This window comes from Coniophora puteana, assembly GCF_000271625.1.
Source record: "Coniophora puteana RWD-64-598 SS2 unplaced genomic scaffold CONPUscaffold_1, whole genome shotgun sequence".
NCBI lineage: Eukaryota > Fungi > Basidiomycota > Agaricomycetes > Boletales > Coniophoraceae > Coniophora > Coniophora puteana.
Window position 1 is genome coordinate 714,928 of NW_006913053.1, and position 16,375 is coordinate 731,302.

Genomic DNA, 16,375 nt, shown 5'->3' on the forward strand with positions numbered 1-16,375 from the left:
AACTGGCCAAAGAGGGGACAGAACTCCGACCTGAGCACGACATGCCGACGTTCGCTGCGATGCGACGCCTGGCAAAAGAAGCGACCATCGCCACATGGAAATGCCTCTGGCAGGCAAAACTCAACAGAGAAGACGGCCGGTTCCGCATAGCCAACCGCTTCCCCCCCACCCTCAAACCCCGACCCCATTTCATTGAAAACGACCGCGACATCTACGGACGGATGCTGCAGATTCGCACTGGCCACTGTTTCGCCGGCGAATACTACGCGTCCTTCGTCCCTTCGGAACCGCGCTCATGCCCATGCGGAGCACCATACCAGACCCGATCGCACATTCTCGAACACTGTCCAATAAACGATCACGCACGGCACCTCCTGCACGAACCGGGCAAGGACATCGCCCTTACAGACGTTCTGGGCACCAAGAAGGGACTCAAAGGCCTCGCCAAATTCCTAAAGAAAACCAAAGCCTTCCGGAAGGCCACCAGCACTACCGAGGAGGATGATGAGGACCCTTTTGCCACACCTTAGACGCTCTCCGTATCCAGAGGAGCACTCGCAGATTTAGATTTCTCCTTTTCCCCCTCTCCTTTTCTCTATGTTACATACGTCTCGGATCCTTACTAGTACATATGTCCCCCCTCGCATCGTAATACGCCAGACGCAGATGGCCAAACCGCCGATATCATAATATACCCCACAACTACAAGAGTACCTACATAGCATACTACTTCTCTACATCGATACAACTTCATACTAGCACCCGACTACCTTACACCTTCACCTAGCCGCTACTTAATGTGACCACGCGTTTGACGCGGGGTATAAATATAGAAATCTCTCTCTCTCTAAGGCGATCATTCAATGCTGAAGCTGAAGACTGGGCGATCTTCCACAGATACTCCAGTCGCCTCGTTGAACTTAACTTAACCTTCTCGGACTATCACAAGATTGAACCAGGCGTTACGTTTACCGTTCACTTGTCCACCCAGCCGCCTTGAACATTTTCCCCAAGCTGAAATCCGTAACCTGGGATGGTGTACTGGAGCTGGTAGATTCCGCCAAGATGTCGTTCTTGAGGAATCTTCTTGGGCCGTCTTTTATCCGCCTATCGTTTCACCGCGTAGTAAGTATGCACACACAATCACCTGGCTTGCTTTCTGTCCTAGGCACGTTGTATCCTTACGTCAACTACTTCAGTTGGGTTAATGACGATCGCTTGGAATATTCTGTTACTGCAGTATCTCAAGCCATATGTTCTTGGAACAGCCTCAGATTTGTGACTTGCAACCTGCTGAACGACGCCGCATTGCGTCATCTTGCGTATTTGAAACCACTGCAACACTTGCGAATAGAGCTGCCTCATCTTCATTCTGATTCCACCCTCAGAGAACACCTCGAACCTCCGACGTCTACCAATATCCATTATCTACAGCTCTCGGCGTCGCCTGGGGACACTCTGTCTACTGTAGCCGAGAAGATACGAAACCTTCGCCATAGCAAGCTCTCTTTGAATAGGTTTAGCGCAAAATCCGAAGGCGCCTCGGCGGATTCTATGCCAGAACTTTTTGGAGCATTGTCCTCTCACCTTGATAACGTGTCTTTGACGACACTTTATGTTAAGGAATAAGGATATCCGCGGGCTAGATTCCTAATCAACCAAAGTACGATGTCACTTATCCTACCTTTTCAACACCTACACTTCGTTACCATCAGCACCCAGAGGAGAGTCGAGTTAGACGACGACGCACTTATGCAGATGGCGGAAGCGTGGCCAAACCTCAGCTACCTCTCCATCAATTACACGAAGGGGTGGGAAGGTCTACCAAAGACAAGTCTACAGGTCGTCCGCGCTGTGTTAAACAAGCTCACGCAACTCCACACTCTACGCATCGCAGTAAACGTCAGAAGCATAAGCGCCGAAGATCTCGTTGGCGAGAGTGGTGGGCGATCGAGCATCGATAAGCCCTTTAATTCGAGCCTCCTCGACTCGGCAATCGGCGAGAACATCCATGAGATTGCAGCATTCCTCGCGAACGAGTTCCCGCGTATGGGGTATCCTGGATCCACTGATTACAGCTGGGTAGTTTGATCACGGCCTGAGCTTTGACGAAATCGAATTTCAGCAGCTGAGTGTCAACAGGACCTGGTGGGACGTTATCGCTCGCACCATCCGCTACATAAATCGGGTCAGACAATCTCTTGGGCTGGCTACACTGTGAGGTGGAAACGAAAAGTGGTAAGAAGGGCCTGAAACATGCACTTGCAATGACTAGTTCAAAGTCAGCGTGCATGATAACTCGATGTATCAGCACTTACTGTAGTCTTAGCTATCAAATTCGAGTGTGTCAGATTCGTCAGAGCACGGCGTTAACGTCACTACGTTCAAAAGTCCACTTTAATATTATCGAGTAAAGTTTCTACAGCTGTTTAGATATCGGACAGAAGGTCTACATATCGCTAAGCCTGATAGCGAGAATTTCTGCCTTCTCATACGACAAGTTACTGAGATTGGCCAATCTACGTACGACTTCCGCCTTATTTTTGTTTCCACCATTACAGCACGTTTCCGTCACCTCCTTGAACAACTCCGCCTTGTCTATATGATACGGTTCAGGCATGGCGTAGTCGTTGATGAGCCCTTCAACCTTGGCTTTTGATGCCTCAAACTCATCTTGGAATACGCACCGGCCCCCTCTCCGCTTGCCAGGCGTAGCGGTGATGGCAGCAACACCATGCGGACGTACTCCATGTTTATGAAAAGTCGCCTTGTTCTCCGGCCACCAGTCGTCCATGTTATCCTCCTGCTCGAGGCCCGTAACGATGAGGGAGGCGTTGACACGCTGCTGACAAAGCATGTCGTGGAACAATGTCCAATTCTTGCAGGACGCGTCCTTCATACGAGGACCTCGCATAACGAAGATGATTAAGCTGATCCCATCCTCGAGACCGGTTAGCAGCTGGTAGAGCTGGACGATAGCGTCGTCGTTGGGTATTGTGCCACCGTCGCCCTCGTTAAGGCCTACAGTGTCGTAGACATAGTGGGCTTTGCCACCGATGGAGATACGATAACAACTCCATCTGGGCGTGCACCCATTAGCCGTGTTCGAGGTTTTAGCCACTGTTTTTCCGGAGAGCATGTTAACGATGGAGCTTTTGCCTGCTCCGGTTTCTCCGAAGAGTATGATGTTCATGGGTTTTTGAGCCATTGTTCTGAGGTGAAGTCAGTGAAGAGTGTTCTCGAAAGTGAGCCTTTGGAGGTACCTTTGACGTTGCACGGACGGAAGTGGCTCGGTCGACGTTTGAGATAGTACGCAAGAGAGTTCTCGAGTGACGATAAAAATAAAGAGGGAAATGACCCTCTAAGTAGCGCGTCTGGGAAAAGAAAATAGTAAGCGCTTAACTTGGAGCAGGATCGAGTAGATAGAGCCCATTTCAGAAGGTTCCCTACCACTCTCACTACATTACAATCTTAGTAACGGAAGCCCGAGTCGACGATTCGGGCCCGCAGTCTAAGGAACCGAGCGTCAAGCAGAAGCCACGATTCGCAAACGTCGAGGAAGTGTATCAAGAAGGCCAAGAAACGAGGCAGATTTCTCGGTTCCAGGAAAGCCCTGGGCCAGAAGCTTGCCATCAAAAACTTCCATCGGGGTGGGCCTTTGAAAGCAAGCGCCAAGGTTTTGTGATGGAGTCCCTGGCTTTTGACACTGGCTGCGTATATATCAGGTGGAAGTTTGGGTAAGGACGGGAGAGTCGGCAGCGAAGAATATTCTGTGTATCTTCACGTTTAGTCTCGAACAGTGCCGGTGAAGTCTTAAGTCGAGAACTTGATGGCGTCGTGAATTGGAAGACATCAGAAGCTCGTCGGTGGCGTGTTATCAAACCGGAATCATCCGAGATCCCACAAGCGGAGTCAATGGCGGACATTCATTCATCTTCTGTCGCATCTACACGTCTCTGAGACAATTCTAGGTATAAACCTTACCTGGTCTTATCCGTTTCTCTCATCCTTCCCATAGTTCTGATGATCCACATTAGAAGCTCGTCTGTACCGCCGTTAAAAAGACAATGGAGCTACTCGTTGGACTCCAGAGACGCACGCCAGGGACGCACTTCTGGTAAACTTGGTCCTACAACTGGAGAAAGTAGAAGACCACTGGCAACACGGGGCGGTTAAGTTCAGTTCAAAGGGATCAGCGCCAAAGGCACAAACATATCATCCTACAATCTGAAGCCTTGGTCGCCACTCAACCACCGGCTCTCCAACTTTTCCTTGGCAACCACCATGCATCCTGCCCTCGACGTCGCAGACATCCTAGTACTCATCTGCGAGCAACTTGGATCGGGTTCTTCCCGCGAAAAGTCGCTTGCTTCACTCGCACGTACATGCACTACTTTCAGAGGGCCGGCTTTGGACGAGCTATGGTCCGAAGGTGTCAGCATTGCTACCCTCCTTAGCGTTCTTCCCCGCAAACCAATGGTGTATTTCCACTTCGAGCGTCGCAGAGCTCCGACAGAGGATGGGTCTCCGCCTGTCTACATAGAAGTATGTACCGCTCTCCTTTGTCTACAACTTGCGCCATTAAACAGCCGGCTTTCCAGCGTCGATGGGTGAGGCTCGAAGGTCTGACCGACGTACATCGAGCCAACCTAAAGCAATACAGTCGCCGTATACGCTCTCTAAACATCGGAAATAAACTCGACTCGGACGATGTCTATACGCTGGAGCATTGGCTTCTTTCTCCTGAACCAGAAGCGTCAGCGATGTTCCCGAAGCTCAGAGAGTTGATAGTCGACTACGCTGACGGAGGTCGCCTGGGGGCTGATAGGTTACGCCCATACTATCCTCTTCTCGTACAACACCTCGAGTCTATCACAGTGACACACAAGTCGAGGAAGGATGAGAGAGACGCTGCCTCTCTACTTGATTTCTTGTCACTCATCCCTTCCCACTGTGCTCGCTTACAAAGTTTCGTCTTCTCTCACATTTCAGAGAGAGCTTTCTGGGACCAAGGCGACATTGATCCTGACGAAGCAGAATTTGCTCAACCGGCTGAACATATGGCGTCACAGATATCCGAGCTCGTGCGGGCTCTTCCGTGCCTCCGGAAGCTGGTTATACCCGCCCTTAACGAACACGCCTTCCGTCACGTTTTACACCTGTCGACTTTACATCACCTTTCCTTGATTATCCAGCCCGGGCAGCTACCCTCATCTCATCGCCGTGATTTAGCTTTGGTGTCCTGCAACCTCAAAACACTTCATCTCAAGGTGCCGCGTGGGGCTAGTGTCATCCCAGCTCTCCTGAACCTGCCACTCATCCCTTCTTCGCTATGCATCCGTTTTTACGATGTGCCCTCCGCTTCTGACATGGAGCGGATTGTCAACGTCATCACCGGAAAGGCGACTGCAGTACTCACGCACCTCAGAATATCATCTCCGGTGTCGCAGAGACGTTTTCCCGTACCCTCAATCTCTCTGAGCTGGGACATCTTGAGCCCGCTGTTGCGTCTCAACAGCATACACGCTCTCTACTGGGACCTTCCTACCAACATTTCCATCAACGACGCAGATCTTATTCAGCTCGCGCACGCGCTCCCTCTCCTCGAAGAGCTAAGTCTCACGCCCGAGCGGTGGTGGACTACCTCGAGCATCACGCTCGACGGTCTGTTCGCATTCGTGAGAATGTGTCCTCGCCTATCGCACCTTGGCGTATCCGTGCCGCTTGATTTGGCCGCTCTCGCGAAGTATCTTGCATCCACGTTCTCTCAAAGCGGCGAATCCATCTCTTCCCATCCCTTGAAGACGCTCGTCCTCAACGGGTTACATTTGGGTGAGGGTGGCTTCGGGCCGCTCGCGGTGATCCTCGCTGCAGTGTTCCCGACTCTCGAGGACATCCATGTGTCCACTGTACAGACTGTCTGTAGATGGGACTGGGATAGACTGTCAGAGGTGGTCGCGGTTGGGTTGAGAAGGGCCCAGGAGGCGCGGAAGAGGGGAGAGGCCTTGCCGGTGGAGGAACAGAATGCTTTGCTTTGGGAGAGTTGGCTGAATGCAGATGTGTCGGCCGAGTGACAGGATATCGAAGACGCCAACAAAGGTTAAATTAATTTCAGGGCACGCCAGGGTTGTTCGGTTTGACGAATGGGTTGTACCATCGCGATGCTGTAGTTTGGTGAGCCAAATTAGACTATCTGCGAATTTGTATTCGAACGACATCACTGTTTGAAAGTTTCTTTCTGGGACGATTGTTGCGTACTTGTGAAGGCGCTCCACGACGGTACTTGGGAACGTCAGCTCTCGCTCCCTTCCCTTTGAAAACTCATCACTACAGCTTGCTTTTGTTTTCATTGACTCACTATGGCTATACCTCCTTGTGCGATACGTCGCCGACTGACCAATATCTTAGTATTCTCCCTTGCCAACATTGTCAACACCGCGGCTAGTCAGGTACCAAGGACCTAATACTATCCTTTCTTCAGACACACTGTGGAACCCTTCTCACAACCACTGTCACAGCCATACTTCGACCAGTATCCCGATGGACACGTACGGTACTTAGGAGTGGCGCTACACATTATTGATCCAACCAACTTGTTTTCTATCAACTGACAGGTCACGATGCACAGTGTGATATCAGCGCGTATCTTTTTTCGCCTGAAAGAGGTGAACGGAGTTGAACGGGGTCAAGCCCGCTTACGCGCATTGCCAACGCTCGGCAGTGAAACCGATGCGCCGGACACACATGACTTCGTGCCAATGCACCCTACAACTTCCTACAACACTAAGTGGTGACGTGGGTGTATTACATTTTGGAAGATGAAGCGTAGCCAAAACGGCGTGATGAGGGAGCGAAGCAGCATGACCACATCGTGGCTTATGTTAGAACCAATGTACGGGATGGCTCGATCAGATCATGAGAATGGAACTGTCAAAGCCAAGGGCGCTGATCTCGAACTCAAGAAGCAGCACGAGATAATGCCAAAGCAATATTAACACCAAACGTATAAACAACTGACACCAAAGAAAGTACACAACCAGTGCGAAGTTTCCATATTTACAATAACTTATATCCATCCCAATCACTTCTCCCACCGCATCCTGGGACCCAGCACACTGCCGGCGCTCAGTCCAAATCCACTCCCGATCCGCCAGGCGACCCGTTTACTTGGGGATGTTGGAGGTAGTGCCGGGGCAGAGCGTGAGCGTAATGTCAGTGTTGCCGCACGTGAAGTCGACGTTGTCGGCGGGGGTGTAGCCGGCGGCACCGTCGTTGTCGGGGAACGCGTACGCGTTGTAGCAGCTGTTGTAGTAGAACGGCGAGTTCGGGCCGGGACCGGCGTTGCTCGTGCAGCCTCCGCCGCCCGCGGGGAGCGCGCCGCCCGAGCAGGCGGAGACGGACGAGCAGCAGGGGGAGTAGCACGAGCCGTCAGGGCCGGGGACGGGCTGTGATATGAGAATGGGAGTGGTTAGGGCTGGGATGTAAAGTAAAAGTAAAGGGCGGGACTTACGCAGCCTGAGGGGAGAGTGCAGGCGAAGGCGGAGCAGCCAGAGTCAGAGGAGGAGATCTCCATACCGACGTTGTAGCCGTAGATCAGGGAGATGTCGTAGGTGACCGAGCCGGGGACGGCGTACTACAGAACCCCACAGTCAGATTCAAAAACTTTTGAAGTATACAAAGGCGGAAGAAAACGCACGAAGTTGAACTCAGCACGCGAGAACGGCGTGGTGCCGTCCCATGTCGGGCCACCGGTCGAGCTAGTGCCGACGTTGATGGCACCGTCCCAGTTGTTGGAGATGTTCATGTCGGTGGTGGCGCCAGCAGCGACGTTGACGTTGTTGTCGATCGTACCGAACGAGGTCTGGGTGAAGAGCGTGACGCTGTCAGAGCACTTGTTCACGACGTTGAGCGACTGCGCGTTGGCAACGGCAGCGGCAGCAGCGACAGCGAAAGCAGCGTATTTGGCCATTGGTGATATGAGTGAAGAAGCGGTGGTTGAGAGATGGATGTGAGACCGGTTGATGAGACGTTGAGGCTCTGGAGAGCTGCTATTTATACGTTTTCCGGATGAGTGCTCGACGCGCGCATGAGAGCGAGGTCAAAGTCCCCTACGCCGGCCAGTGACGCCTGTGTGTACCCGCAGACGTGCCCGAGTTCCATGGTCCGTAGCAATCAGCGCTTGCCAGCGTGACAAAACCTGTATGAATCTGACACGATTCGGAATGAGCGTGGGCGAGCATATGGATGCGCGCGGGGCTGCCGAGGTGGTTTGACCAAGTTTGAGCGCTGGCGGCGTGAAGGGTTGATGGGGAAGGGGCACGAGGAGACGCTGGAACAAGCAGTTTTGCGCAGAACCCGACTCGAGGGTGGAGCAAATCCAGGAACAGTGTCGGGGAGAGGGTGCGGGATCGACAACCAGGAACGGGCGTTAGACGGCAAGACGTCATGAAAAGCTGTCGAGCTGTCAGCCTGTTAGTCACTTTCTGCCAGCTGGCGTAAAGAGCCTGGGGGACGAGGAGGCCGAAGTTCTTCGAAGTCGCTCCTGAGATGTTACTTTCCTACGCAAATCTGCTCAGTCCTTGTGCATTCTCAATGTTAGCCTTGCATGCGCTGTTCTATGTGAGTGAGTTGATGGCGACTCCGTACCAGCAACACACGTCGCCGGAAAAAATTGTGGCGGAGGTGCGAGATCATTCTGCGAGTTATTTTTAGCACAGACTGCCACTTCGACCCGCTCGCCTACCGACGCCTGCCCGCAGTGAATGGTCTTCGGTCGTAGTAGTTACCTCTTCGATCAGCTCGACCACTTGAAGGTGGAGCCCAAAATGACTTCTCGTGGAAACTCATCAAAGTCACATTGAAGCCACCCTGAAATCTGAGCTCAAGTGACTTGTAGAGGAGCGCACATAGATAGACGTAGAGGCTGCTGCGCGGCATCATGACGCTCTGCACGATTCTTGGTGCGTTGGTCATGGTCCAAAGTCAACCAGCCGCTTCTATGCTTGTAAAAATAGATGAGGTGACGGAACAATGCTGCGACAAGATTCAACTTGCCTATAACTAGTTTGCGCTGGTGACGATGTTTAGGTGATGCTGCCATTCCCCAGCCGCTCCAGCGAATGAAGATGGTGTTATTTAGGCTGGCGGGAAAAATGTGAGTCAATCATTGCAGGTTGAAGAGAAGCACCTCTGTTCGTTATTCACGAACATGACAAGGCGAGTGAACAAAGCGATGCCGGGTGAAGAGGAGGCCAGCTTACGCTTTCGGGAAAGTAGAGTCCCGTGGGAAGATGCTGCTGACTCATACTTTCCCATCACCCAAAGTCACCCGATGACTCGAAACACCTTTTCCTCGTCGTTCTACACATTGACGCGCCCCCGGCGCGCATTTCAACTTTCCAAACGTCGTTGGTGGTGACGAAGTAATCAGGTGCTAGGCGGGTAATCACACCACAAAAAACGCGCCGAGAGTGCGGCGGAAATCTCGTGAACCCCCTTCCCTCTTCCCAAACGAACTCGAGTTAGCATGTCAGCATCAAACGCACCTGTCATCGACCAGGAAACTTATGTTGTCCCATCATTCACGTTCGAGAACGGGAGAACTCTACGAGAAGTGCCCGTCGCGTACAAGACCTGGGGAAAACTCAACGAGGCGAGGGACAATGTCATGATCATCTGCCATGCCTTCACCGGTAGCGCTGATGTCGAGGACTGGTGAGCACAACGTCCGTACGCACAGCCGTTACTGTATCTCACAACAGACTTCAGGTGGGGTCCTCTAATGGGACCAGGCAAGGCTTTCGACCCACAACGGTTCTTCATCTTTTGCGCCAATGTCCTCGGCTCGCCATACGGTACAGCGTCACCCGTGACCATCAACCCAGACACCGGAAAACCATACGGCCCCGAGTTCCCTCAAACCTCCATACGCGACGACGTCCGGTGAGTATCCACCATCCACTTTACCTATCACCCATCCACCAACCCAAAATCAGCCTCCAAAAACACGTCCTCGACCACCTCCGCGTCTCCTCCGTCGCCGTCGCCGTCGGCGGCTCCATGGGCGGCATGGCCGTGCTCGAGTGGCCTTTATGCACGCCCACAGGCTTCGTGCGACACATCATCCCCCTCGCGACGTCCGCGCGCCACTCGGCGTGGTGCATCTCCTGGGGCGAGGCCCAGCGGCAGAGCATCTATTCCGACCCGGGCTACGACGACGGATACTACGCCGAGCAGCCCGCGACCGGGCTCGCGGCAGCGCGCATGGCTGCGCTGCTCACGTACCGCTCGCGAGACTCGTTCGAGCGGAGGTTTGGGAGGCGCCCGCAGCAGCCCTCGACTGCTCCCGCGCCCGCGCCGGATGAGGGGGCGGTGACACCGTCGTTGCAGCTGTCGGACGCGGACGCGGCGCTCGCGGCGCACAACGAGGGGCACAAGAACGCGGGACGCGCCGGCTCGCGCTCGCACGCGAGCTCGCCACGGGCATCGACGACCAACGTCAGCATCCCTCCCGCGCCAGGGGGGACAGGCACCCTCTCCCCACCGCGCTCCCCGCCGACGCCATTCAGCGCACAGGGCTACCTCCGCTACCAGGGCGCCAAGTTCATCGCGCGCTTCGACGCCAACTGCTACATCCACATCACGCGCAAGATGGACACGCACGACGTCGCGCGCGGGCGCCATCCTCCTCCCTTAGCCAACGGTGACCCATCCACGACTTCGGACGCCGCAGACCCGCAGTCAGCGGCCCTCGCCGCTGTGCTCGCCACCCTCCCCGCGCGCGCGCTGATCATCGGGATCGAAACGGACGGCCTCTTCACGCCGAGCGAGCAGCGCGAGCTCGCGACGCACATCCCCGGCGCGGAGCTCGTCATGATCCCCTCGCCCGACGGGCACGATGGCTTCCTGCTCGAGTTTGAGCAGATCAACAGGCACGTCATGCGTTTCCTGAAGCGCGAGTTTCCGGCGTACTACGAGAAGCCTGTGGAACCCGAAAGCGAGGGCGAGGGCAAGGGCGGGGGTGAGGGTGGGCTGAAGGTGGGGGACTTTTCAGTCAAGAAGACGAGCATGTTCGGTGAGGCGGAGGCGGATATCACGCGGTGGTAGGACGCGGTTGTTTTCAATCCTAGTCTCGGTTTTTTGCATACCTCCTTTTGCCTTGCTTCTTCCTATCCATCTTTCATCAGTTTCTGCGCCCCCTCGTCCAACCGACCGCGCATCCTCACGACATATCAATCCAACCTGATAGATAATAGATATCCATAGCATCACCGTCATTCCATCCTTCTAAAAACACGCCGCACGTCCAACCGCGCGCGCACTATTATACTACACACCGCTTAGACCCCATGTCATCCAACTGATATGTAGAACACGAACGGGATCCGATTATGTAGACATGTAGCCATTAGACAGAAATAGTACAGAAATGACAAAGGGACAGAAAAGAGAAAGAAAGTTGCGGGATAGTGTAACATGACTGCATACGCGCATACTGTAGAACCACAAAATAGGTAAGTTGTAATCGATGCCTGGCGCACCGCGGAGGGTATAACCCAACCAATCCACCCGTCTATCGTCGTCCACCTCAGCATCTAAGCCTGGCTTCATCTCCATCGGCCCATCGTCATCGCCGCTCATCCAAGTCGTAAAGTCATCACAAACCCCCACCGTCACGCTAACACCACCTCAAAACCTTCTCGCCGTCGCACCAACGAGCCCCTCGATCGAATGATGCTCGAGCTCATTCCTCGCCTTGAGAATGCTCGCATGCATATCCTTCATCGCATTCCCCAGCTTCACCCCGAACCGGCTCAGAATATCCCGCTGCCACGCGTCGTACTTTGCGTTCACCCGCGCCTGCACCTGCTCGTAGTCCACGACGCACACGCCGAAGCCCTTTTGCGTCTCGGACGTGTCGAACGTCGAGCGCGCCTTCTTGATCTCCGTGAGGAGCTGCTGCCAGTGCGCGAGCGAGTCGCCGAGCCGGTTGAACACGTATTCGGCCTCGAGGTCCCAGAGCGACTGGAACTGCAGCCATTTCGCGACGTACTCTTTGAGCTCTCGCACTTTTTGGTCGATGAGCGAGAACGGGCGCTGGAGGATTTCGTCGGGGAGCTGGGTGAGCTGGGAGGAAAGGTTCGTTGAACACGGACACCAGGCTGGCGCGGAGATTGGAGCTTACGAGAGAGGTGTACGTTGTTTCGACAGCGGCCGTGACCTGCATCTGCAGACCGATCTCGTACCGCGAGCTCTGTATCCGTCGTAACCGACACACAACACCTGAGAATACACTTAGTACCCGCGTCACATAGGCCCTGAAAACACACACCGAGCCAATCATGTAGTTGCTTGATCCACGTCGAGCGAGCATACTCTATTGGCGGATCCAAGAAGATAACCTGATTCTGTATCCGGATCTCGTGCACAATCGGCTTCACAGTCAAACTGCCCTCCACAAACTACGCCCATAACATGTGTCAGCATTGCACAGACATGCGCGTGCGCGGTACGCACCTTCTCCTCCTTGACTCCCTTGCCCGCCTTCCGCTTGTTCGTCATATCGCGCAGCGCGAGCGCATCCCGGCGGTCGCCGTCGTCCGCGCCGCGGTCGAACTCGCTGCACCACGTCTCGATGATCTGCGTGAGCCGCTGGAGAAAGATATCCTCGATCCGCTTATCGAGGCTGGCCACCCAGTGGTCGAGGTTCGCGTAACCCTCCAAATTCAGCCTATCGATCTGTCCCGCCGCATTGTGCGCGCATTAGCTCCTACACCTGACATACGAGAGGACAAGGACATACGGCAGCCTGAATGCGCGCCAGCAGCTCCGCGAACGCCTCCGTGCTGAACGCGCACGTGCCTAGATCCTCGACCGCGCGCGTGATGTCGCGGTACAGATCAATAACGTTGTTTGTCTTATCCTGCAATACACTGACGACGCTCGCGAACTCGCGCACGAACTGGATGTGCCGGTTGTCCGCGCGCCCCTCGGCGCCGACGTACCGCGCCGTGTCGTACTGGTTCACGAAATAGTCCCAACGGATGTTCATGCCTGTATATCCGTGCATCCATTAGGAAAGCCATTCACTCTATGCAAGAACACAAGAAGGGACAGGCGGGAGACGCACCCTTGGACACCATCCTCTGCGCATCGTTTCTATACTCTGCCACCAGCCACTCGATCCCTCTGTTGTTCTCCACAAGGTCCAGCGTCTGCCCGTACGTCCGCACCGTCTCCATCAGACTCACCGCGTGCGGATACACCCGCTTCGCGTCCTTGGCCATGTTCGTGATCGCGTGCGGCACCTGGAAGTTGAGCCACAGCAGGTTCCGCACCTCCTTGAACAGCGTGATAATCTGCGGATCAAAGTTCACCGCCAACTGATACCCGCCACCCCCTCCGCCCCCCGCGCCCCCGCTTCCACCGGCGCCGTTCGCCTGCGCCTGCGACCCCCTCAGCCTCACAATCTCAAACAGCCGCCCATTAACACCCATATCGCGCCGATTGATATCGTGCAGCCACGCATCGTACACCGGCCGCGTATCGAGCTTCTTGCGGAACGCCGTGCTCTCGCTCTGCAGCTTCTGGCCCTCGGCGTAGAGCTCCCAGCCCTTCCCGAGCACGTCCTCGACGCGCTTCATGTACGTGAGCAGCTGCCGCTCGATCTGCCGCGCCCAGATGATCGCGCCCGCGATCGGCGGCAGGTCGCGCATCTGCGACATGTGGTATGCTTCCGAGTAGCGGTATTGGGTTTTGAACTGTATCAGAAATCGGGGAGTTCAGCTCGCTCGCTCGGACGGGATAAACGAAGTCGAAAGCTACGCACCTTGTCGTGCAGCCGCTTGATATCCTCCTTGACCGAGTCAATAAGCTGCGTCTGGTACTCTTGAATCGCACCACGAATCTATTGTCACATCATCATCAAGGTCCAGCCCCTCCACTATACCATGAGATACGTACCTTTGGCCGTACGAAAAGCGCGTTGAACTTGGAAAACACCCTAAACATCTCATTCGCATTCCGCGCCGTACCCAGTCGATCGCGCAGTCTCGCAATAATCTGGTTCTCAACGCGCGCCACGCGCTCATTGTACGCGTTCTCGGCCGTCACCCAGATCTCCGTGCCCTCTTCAATCGTGGTGATATCCCCGCTTCAGCATACCATTCGACCAAAACCAAACCCAAAAACCAAAACCCAGGAAACGGGACTCACCAACAGACACATCCAGCACATCGATCCTCTTAATCACCTCATACGCCTCCTTCACCTCCTCCTCCATATCAATCCCGCCCACCTCCTTCACCATCGTGCCCAGGCCCTTCGTCGGCCCCGTCATCACCGCCAGCTGCTCGTGCTGCTTCCGCCAGTCCCTCAAATACCGACACCGCTCCTGCAGCTTCGCGTGCGCGCTGTTCACCTTGATCGGAATAAACTTCTCGAGCCTCTTGCGCATCGCGTCCCTCGCAACATTCGTGAACTCCTTGATATGGTCGTCCCACGTCCTAAATATCCCCATCGCCTGCCCGAGCAGCCGGTCGAAGTTGTCGTACGGCTGGTACGCGAGCCGGTGCGACGTGAGCACGCGCAGGAGCTGGTCGTTGAAGTCGCGCGAGATGGCCTCGACGAGCGGGAGCGCGCGGCGGATCGGGTACGGCGAGAGCTTGAGCTTGCGGATGATGTGCCCGAAGATGAACACGATCGCTTCTTGGATCTTGTCCAGGTCCGTCGCGGAGAGCAGCTCGTTCAGCGGGAAGTCTTTCATCAGGAGGTTGTACTTGTGCACTGCAGCGCCCCGTTCGCGTTGGTCAGATAAGCATGTGCGCGCGGCCGCTCTTGGACACGACGAATGTGGGGGGACGCACCGAGCTCCGTGGACGCCTTCAGCCCCGTATCCGCAATAAAACTGACCGTCGCCAAAAAGCGCTTCGCGTTCCTCAAGCAGTCCATCACCATATTGACCTCGTCGCTCCGCAGCTGCGTCTCGATCCCCTCGAGCGCCCTCTCGAGGCTCAACCAGAAGTTGATCTCCTGCGACGCCGTGCCGGACGAGACGTCGCGGCTGAGCTTCGTCACGGCCTGGATGGACTTGATCCACGAGTTGACGTGTCCGTGCAGCGTGTTGAGGAACGTGCTGTCGTTGAGCAGCTTCGCGGGAATATGCGACAGATTCGGGCGGACGCCGGATGCGTGCGCCTGCGGAGCGGAGCAGGTGTCGTTCGCGTGGTCAGATGGAGTCTACGGAGATGTGGGGAGAGATAGGGTCACGCACCTGCTCGACGGCGCGCTGGATGACGGGGTGGATGATGAGGTGTGTTTCGGGGATCTCGACGTTCTGCTGGAGATGGAGGAGGGACAGCTCGAGCTCGGCAAACTTCTTCTTCGTCATCGGGATGCCTGCGGAGGCTTGGTGTGAACGCTCTCAGACGATGCTGAACAAGGACAGATAACGCACCCATTTTGCTGTCCCCGCCATCTTTGTTCCCTCCCCGTGCGCCGACGAACGCATCGAACCATGGCTTGACACCGAAACTAACGACAGAGTGCAGACTCTCGTACGGCGTCTCCTCTCCGCCAAATAAGTTAAGAATATGCAGTTGGGAAGCAAGCGGTGTGACCGGATCCAGCGTCGGATTGCGTTTGATGAGTGCGAGAGAAGTAACCGTGGAAGGGGAGTAGCTGAGCTGAGTTACAAGGCGATACGAGTACGTTGGGGGCGCTTCCTCTGCGTTGTCATTGACATTTACATTGCATGAGCACATCAGCATCAGCGCATATGCGAGGTTCGTGGGACGCACCTTCCCCCTCATCCTTGACTTTGACTACATATAATACACCTCCACCCTCGGCGGCAAAGCGAGCGACGCGTTCATCGAATTCATCCTCAAAGAGAGAGTCGAGCTCGGTCGGCAAGGCACCCAGGACGGGCGGGAGGAGGGCGGAGAGATACTGGTGAAAGAGGGTGGTATCGAATGATGGGGCGCCGTCGACGGCGCCATTGCCATTAGCGGAAGCGGAGCCGTTGACCTCGTGAGCGAGACCGTTGGTTGCGCTGGCAAGAGGCGCAAGGGGCCCTTCCGGTGTAGACATGGCGGGTGCGGGTATGGGCGTGGACGACGCAAGAGAAGACGTTGACGGGTTCGTGGAATATGGATTGAGCGATGATGATGGTTCGCGCCAGAGACCTGAAGCAGCCCTGGCCAAGCGGCGAGGAATCGCAAAGTAGCCGTGGGCTGCTGTCGATTGGAGGTCGTCAGTGCTCCTCCTTGACCACATCTTGCCTTGCCAGTAGCAGACATTGGAGAGAGAGAAACGCACCTGTGGTGGTAGGGGAGTGGCCACGCGCGTACGGAGGAGGAGAACGAGGCTCTCGTCG

At 55.2% G+C, this 16,375-nt stretch overlaps 6 protein-coding genes across 6 annotated transcripts; 3 read left to right on the top strand and 3 right to left on the bottom strand.

Annotated features, from left to right (window-relative positions):
* Positions 1–479, top strand: CONPUDRAFT_94403 (uncharacterized protein; the record flags this gene model as incomplete). Its single annotated transcript, XM_007764852.1, has 1 exon — positions 1–479. A coding segment is annotated over exon 1 (438 nt), but the record flags the coding sequence as incomplete, so codon positions are not given.
* A 1,189-nt stretch (positions 480–1,668) lies between these two features.
* On the top strand, positions 1,669–2,091 carry CONPUDRAFT_148229 (uncharacterized protein; the record flags this gene model as incomplete). Its single annotated transcript, XM_007764853.1, has 1 exon — positions 1,669–2,091. The coding sequence occupies one exon, from the start codon at positions 1,669–1,671 to the stop codon at positions 2,089–2,091; it is 423 nt and encodes a 140-aa protein (XP_007763043.1).
* A 323-nt stretch (positions 2,092–2,414) lies between these two features.
* Positions 2,415–3,481, bottom strand: CONPUDRAFT_94404 (uncharacterized protein). The gene is made up of 3 exons (XM_007764854.1): positions 3,451–3,481; positions 3,264–3,374; positions 2,415–3,212 (listed from the first exon to the last, which is right to left on the bottom strand). The coding sequence occupies exon 3, from the start codon at positions 3,206–3,208 to the stop codon at positions 2,450–2,452; it is 759 nt and encodes a 252-aa protein (XP_007763044.1). The 5' UTR covers positions 3,209–3,212; positions 3,264–3,374; positions 3,451–3,481; the 3' UTR covers positions 2,415–2,449.
* Positions 3,482–4,284: 803 nt separating this feature from the next.
* On the top strand, positions 4,285–6,074 carry CONPUDRAFT_160960 (uncharacterized protein; the record flags this gene model as incomplete). The annotated part of the gene is made up of 2 exons (XM_007764855.1): positions 4,285–4,545; positions 4,602–6,074. The coding sequence occupies 2 exons, from the start codon at positions 4,285–4,287 to the stop codon at positions 6,072–6,074; spliced, it is 1,734 nt and encodes a 577-aa protein (XP_007763045.1).
* A 922-nt stretch (positions 6,075–6,996) lies between these two features.
* Positions 6,997–9,226, bottom strand: CONPUDRAFT_160961 (Osmotin thaumatin-like protein). Its single transcript, XM_007764856.1, has 5 exons — positions 9,188–9,226; positions 9,055–9,140; positions 7,697–8,996; positions 7,511–7,633; positions 6,997–7,445 (listed from the first exon to the last, which is right to left on the bottom strand). The coding sequence occupies exons 3-5, from the start codon at positions 7,967–7,969 to the stop codon at positions 7,164–7,166; spliced, it is 678 nt and encodes a 225-aa protein (XP_007763046.1). The 5' UTR covers positions 7,970–8,996; positions 9,055–9,140; positions 9,188–9,226; the 3' UTR covers positions 6,997–7,163.
* A 768-nt stretch (positions 9,227–9,994) lies between these two features.
* CONPUDRAFT_114255 (cytoplasmic dynein heavy chain 1) lies at positions 9,995–16,089 on the bottom strand (the record flags this gene model as incomplete). The annotated part of the gene is made up of 13 exons (XM_007764857.1): positions 9,995–12,126; positions 12,185–12,282; positions 12,332–12,461; positions 12,517–12,738; positions 12,803–13,053; positions 13,130–13,760; positions 13,829–13,906; positions 13,963–14,129; positions 14,215–14,784; positions 14,865–15,195; positions 15,272–15,396; positions 15,455–15,724; positions 15,798–16,089. 13 exons carry the CDS (start codon positions 16,087–16,089, stop codon positions 11,689–11,691), a joined length of 3,603 nt encoding a protein of 1,200 aa, XP_007763047.1. The 3' UTR covers positions 9,995–11,688.
* Between the last annotated feature and the right edge of the window lie 286 nt (positions 16,090–16,375).

What these genes read in the sequence shown, in the direction of transcription:
- CONPUDRAFT_94404 (XM_007764854.1), bottom strand. Translation starts at nt 3,208, where the DNA reads ATGGCTCAAAAACCCATGAACATCATACTCTTCGGAGAAACCGGAGCA.
- CONPUDRAFT_160961 (XM_007764856.1), bottom strand. Translation starts at nt 7,969, where the DNA reads ATGGCCAAATACGCTGCTTTCGCTGTCGCTGCTGCCGCTGCCGTTGCC. An exon ending in CGCGTGCTGAGTTCAACTTC is followed by an intron (nt 7,634 to 7,696) that starts GTGCGTTTTCTT and finishes GGGGTTCTGTAG; the next exon opens with TACGCCGTCCCCGGCTCGGT. An exon ending in GCACTCTCCCCTCAGGCTGC is followed by an intron (nt 7,446 to 7,510) that starts GTAAGTCCCGCC and finishes CTCATATCACAG; the next exon opens with CCCGTCCCCGGCCCTGACGG.